Source organism: Haliaeetus leucocephalus, unplaced genomic scaffold, assembly GCF_000737465.1.
Source record: "Haliaeetus leucocephalus isolate CR32 unplaced genomic scaffold, Haliaeetus_leucocephalus-4.0 Scaffold295, whole genome shotgun sequence".
Taxonomy (NCBI): Eukaryota; Metazoa; Chordata; class Aves; order Accipitriformes; family Accipitridae; genus Haliaeetus; species Haliaeetus leucocephalus.
The window spans coordinates 7,394,947-7,399,787 of record NW_010972731.1 but is presented as its reverse complement, the minus strand read 5'-3'; the positions used below and the strand labels follow the sequence as shown (position 1 = coordinate 7,399,787).

The 4,841-nt window shown below is 67.0% G+C and overlaps 1 protein-coding gene across 1 annotated transcript in view; it reads right to left on the bottom strand.

The window, feature by feature from the left end:
• Positions 1-13: 13 nt before the first annotated feature.
• The window catches only part of LLGL1 (lethal giant larvae homolog 1 (Drosophila)), a 7,261-nt gene continuing 2,433 nt past the window's right edge, over positions 14-4,841 (bottom strand). The window contains exons 2-17 of the mRNA XM_010570601.1: positions 4,829-4,839; positions 4,577-4,739; positions 4,338-4,473; positions 4,202-4,256; positions 3,874-4,031; positions 3,568-3,785; positions 3,371-3,438; positions 2,887-3,040; positions 2,363-2,467; positions 1,884-2,176; positions 1,635-1,788; positions 1,402-1,555; positions 1,014-1,297; positions 461-725; positions 230-344; positions 14-116 (exon numbers count right to left, since the gene is read on the bottom strand). Of these exons, the coding sequence (XP_010568903.1) occupies positions 14-116; positions 230-344; positions 461-725; positions 1,014-1,297; positions 1,402-1,555; positions 1,635-1,788; positions 1,884-2,176; positions 2,363-2,467; positions 2,887-3,040; positions 3,371-3,438; positions 3,568-3,785; positions 3,874-4,031; positions 4,202-4,256; positions 4,338-4,473; positions 4,577-4,739; positions 4,829-4,839 (2,436 nt within the window). The remainder of the gene's footprint in view (positions 117-229; positions 345-460; positions 726-1,013; positions 1,298-1,401; positions 1,556-1,634; positions 1,789-1,883; positions 2,177-2,362; positions 2,468-2,886; positions 3,041-3,370; positions 3,439-3,567; positions 3,786-3,873; positions 4,032-4,201; positions 4,257-4,337; positions 4,474-4,576; positions 4,740-4,828; positions 4,840-4,841) is intronic.

Below are 4,841 nucleotides of genomic sequence, written 5' to 3'. Positions count from 1 at the left end.
GGGGACGGGGTGATCACTCACGGTCGCTGTCGGTGGGGGAGCGTCGGCCCTCGGGGCTGCACGGGACGTGGGTGCCGTTCGCCTGCGGCAGCTTCGGCGTCGCCGTCGAGCTGTTGCTGGAAGGAAATGGGGTGGGGGGGGAGAAGTTACTGCCAGAGCTGGTGCCATGGGGTGGGGGTACAGGGGTGCTGCTGTAGCAAAGCCACCGTGTCCCCAGCGCCCGTCCCACCTGAGGCAGGAGGTGTCCTGGAGCCGGGAGACTTCTAGCCGGCACAACGGCTCCGTCACGTTCCTGGCGCTCAGCGAGAAGCGCTCGAACTCGGACGGCGAAATTAGGTAGAAACCTAGAGGTGGGGGGGGACAACAAAGAGCCTCAGGGACCCCCGCCGCGGGGCTGCAGCCAGAGAAAACGTCCCATCTACGAGGGACATCACCCCCAGCGCAGGGCTGGTGTCCTCACCCTGGCCATGCTTGGTGAAGACGCAGGAGGCGATGCCGCTGATGTCCTCTTTGCGGATGCAGCCATAGTGGACCTGGGGCCGCAGGCCGGGCACGGTGAAGATGTGGATGTCGCCCAGGTTGGTGAGACAAGCCAGGCAGTTCTCCAGCCGCTCCTCGGAGCCGGCGCTGACCAGGCTCACCAGGGCCACCTTTCGCACCCGGCAACCCTCGTGCGCCGTCAGCTTGAATTTGGTCTTGGCGCTCACTTTGGGCAGCGTGAAGACCTGGGGGGACGAGAGGAGCCGGGTACCAGGGAGGAACAGGAACCTGCGGGGTTTCAGGGGTCACCCGAGCAGCCTCCCACCATGGAAGCCCTTGGCAAAGGGCAGCACCTTCCCCTTGGAGCTACCACCCCCGGGACAGGCATAGGAGTGCCCCAGGAACCTGGCTGGTCACCTCCAGCCCCCGTCCTTGCTCCTGGGGTGATGGGGACACCCAGAGAGGACATGGGACACGTTGTGGGTGGTGGGTCCCATCCCCGCCGCAGTGGGGACACCGAGCCCCAGGCTCACCTTGAACTGCTCCTCGGAGGAGATGAGCATGGAGTGGCTGCCCTGCATGTCGGGGGCCTTGGCCAGGTCCCGTGAGACCTCGTAGGGCTCGGGCAGGGGGTTCCCTCGTCCGTCCAGCACCGCAATGGACACCACCGGTGCCCGGTGCATCAGCTGGATTTCCTTCCCCAGCACCGCCTCCACCGCCCGCTCCGAAAACTTCTCCTGCGATGGCACTTCCAGGGCATAGGCGAACACTGAGCCAGAGTTGGTCCCTGCCCACATCGTGGGGCCGTGGTGGGCGGCTGCGGGGATGGGAGCAGCGTCAGAGCCCCCTTCCCTACAGCGTGGCACCAGCCAGACCCAGCTCGGGGGACTTTTCCCAGGGAAGCCGGGGTGGGGGTCTCACCGTCTCGGAGGAAGGTGTCGGCGAAGTAAAGGCACCGCACCACCCCCGAGAGCGAGTCGTCAGCCGAGCGAGGCTCAATCCGCCGCTGCACAGGCGTCATCTCCACCTCGGGGGGTCCTGCTTGCTCCGCCAGCTGCGCGTTGGCTTCTTGCACCTGAGGAGGGGGACACGGGGGTCAGCCCCTGCCCGGTGGGGATGAGGAGCAGTCGTGGCGACCCCCACTCCCTGCCCACCTTGCTGGAGGGGCTGCTGGCATTGAGCCTCTTCTTGCCCGACACCCGGCTCTTGCGGATGCGACGGAAGGACTGCCGCAGGGACTTCTTGAGGGACTTCACCCGGGACAGGGGCCCCTCCATGGCCAGCGAGTCGTTGGGGTGCAGCGTACACCTGTGGGTACCGACGTCACTCAGCGCCCAGAACCCTGCCGCATCGCTCTGGGCGGGGGGGGGGTCCCTAGCATCAAAATCCACCCCCACCCATACCTGGCCAGCACAGGGTTACGCCGGTAATAGTCAAAGAGTCCAAAGCCGTGGCTGGTGCCGAAAGCCACGAGGTTCCACTCGGAGTGGAGGGTGATGGCGGTGACGGCAGCGGGGGGCATGCACTGCACCAGCACGCTGGGCTGGAAGCCGGGGGCGAAGGGCAGAGGCCCATTCCTGGGGGCCAACCGGTCGTGGCCCTTCCAGGTGAAGCCCTCACGATCCTGCAGCAGGTCCACCGTGGCCACGCTGACCGCGTGCTCCGACTTCTCGTCGCTCAGCTCCATCACCAGCACCTGCAGGGGAGAAGCGTTGATGGTGGGGGAACATGTGCCAGCCCCACACCAGGACAGCCCACCCTGCTGCAAGCCGGGGGCAGAAGCCCTTCACGGACAGGCACAGGGGTCTGAAGCCCCCCCTCCATGCCATGTCTCCCCAAGAGAGGAGCCGAGAGGTGCCCGGCAGCCCCCCCTCTGCCCTACCTGCCCTGCCGTGCCGGCTACCACCATCTTGGCCGTGTACTTGCAGAGAGCGATCTTCTGCACGCCCAGGCGTGGGTCATCGCTGTAGGGATCAAAGCAGCCCACCTGCAGGCGAGGAGGGGGGAGCTGGGTGCCTTCATACAGCTGCAGGGCAGCCCCCCCCCCCCCCCGGTGCACCCCCACGTCAGCCCACCAGCTGGCGGGTACCGGCTGCGGCACACGGGCTGCTCCGGGCATCACGCCCGGGAAAAGTCTGTCCCCACGCGTCCCCCGGCTCTCCCCCCGTGCCGGGGCAGACCCACGAGATGGGACACATGGAACAAGCGTCTCTTGTGTCCCCACGGGGCGTCACACGGCAGCTGTGCCGAGCTGGGGGACACGTCCCCAGGGCACAACTGGGACGGCTCCGATGGGTGCATCCTCCGTGCCCGCCTCTGGGTTTGCCCCTCCGGTGCCGACGGAGGCAGGGGGGTGCTGGGGGGGTCCTCAGCGACGTCGCCCGGCCCTGGTTCCGGGGACCTCACCTTGCGGAAAGGTGGCCACTCCTCCTCGCCCGCCTGGTTGAGGCTGTCGTTGTGCTCACAATCCGTCTGGAAGATGTTGGCGGTGCCCAGCTTGTAGAGGGGCTTCAGCGAGACCCCCGAGGCGTCCCAGAACCGCACTGTGCCATCCTCGTGCCTGACGGGGGGGGACAGGGAGGCCCTGTTAGCACGGAGCCCTGACATCTGCCTGGCTAACAAGAGCCGCCTGTGTGCTGGCAGCCACGGTGCCAGAAGGGGGGGGACAAGGGGGGACAACGCAGCAGCGGGTGACACACTCCTGCCCGGCCATCAAGCTGAATGAGAGGGGGGCAGCCCACCCAACAAAAGTGGCTGGAACCCACTGCCACCCCATCCCACTCCTCCGCCGCTGGAAGAGGCTGAGGATGTGTGCGTGTGTGTGTGCACATGTGTCCCAGCACATTTTGGGTTTCCCAGGACCCCCCTCCCCACTTGCCAGGCCACTCACCCGGTGAGGAGAAGCCCCCTCTGTGTGGGCTCCTGGGCCAGGTTCTTCCCCCCGTCGATGGGCCAAGCCTGGAGGGAAGGATGGAGGGAGGGATGGAGGGAGCCCACCCATGGGGAGCAAGCATCATCCCTCCGCCAGCCCAACCTGGGGGGCTTGGAGGGATTCCCCCCACCGCCGCTGCCATCCCCATCACTCACCGCAGAGGAGAGCCGGGGGCTCTGCTGTTCGCCAGCGCTGACGATCCTCTCCCAGAGCTTGAGGGGCACGTTGGAGACGTGGCAGGAGCAGGTGATGGCGGAGGAGTGGAGCGGTGCCAGGTACGGGGCAGGGATGGTGGGCCAGCCCGGCGTCTGGAGGTCGATGGCCACCAGTTCTTCTTCCACCAGCACAACAAGGGCACGGGGGTTCTCAAAGCCTGGCAAGGGGGGAGATGGCTGCTGCTAGCGGAGACCCCCCCCCCCCCACCAAACCCCGCTCCCCAGGGCCGCCCTGGCAGAACGTACCTCCCTCAGCCGCCTCGGCGCTCTGCACGGTGAAGAAGTCGATGACGCGGGAGGTGAAGTCAAGCGTGGCCAGAGTCTGGCCCTGCAGCACACTGACGCAGTGCCGGTCGCCGTAGCTTGCCCGCGGCATCCCCCCGTTGAAGATGATGAAGGGGTTCCTGGGTGGGATGAACCGGCCTCCATCAGATCCCAGACCCCACAGAGCATCCTCCCCGGCAGCCTAGGTCCCCCCCCCGCCATGCCCATCCCCACCCCGGCCCAGCTGCTGGAGGTGGGGGGGTGTGTGTGTGTGCACACCGGAGCAGCCCCCCATGCCACGGGGACGTACCCTGACTCGCAGGTCCGCCAGAGAATTTTGCTGATGGCTTTGCAAGGGAACGGACCTGAAACAAAAATATCAACCCCACGGTTGCAGCACCGGGATGGGGCGATCAGCCCCCCAACCCCAACGACCCTCCCCGTACCGTAGGGGATGGTGGACATGACGGGCTGCTGGGTCTTCTGGCCGGCACCACTCACTGCCCACACCATGTACCCACCATCGCTGTGGGAGCTGACGATGCTCTTCCCGCTTTGCTCCCAGGCCAAGCTCTCCAGCTGCTGCAGGAGCACACAGCGGGGGGCTTGACACCCAGGATGGGTTTGGGGGGGGTGGATACACGCGAGGCCGCGGCCCCGCCAGCCCCCCCACCATCCCCGGTACCTGGTTCCCTAGGAAAAGATGCTGGACGGTGCGCGTGCTCTGCTCCCAGAGGACCACCAGCCCCCGGCTGTAGCCGATGAGGAGCCGGCTGCCATCGCGCGGGTGTTCCTGGATGGACTCCACCGGCCCCAGCGCCTTCCCGCAGCGGTAGTCATCAGGGACGCTGCGTTAGGGGGGGAGGACGACACACAGAGGGGGTGTCAGGGGGGGCTGGGTGTGGTGGGGAGGGGGCGCAGGGTCTGCAGGGCTCACCTCTGCAGGATCT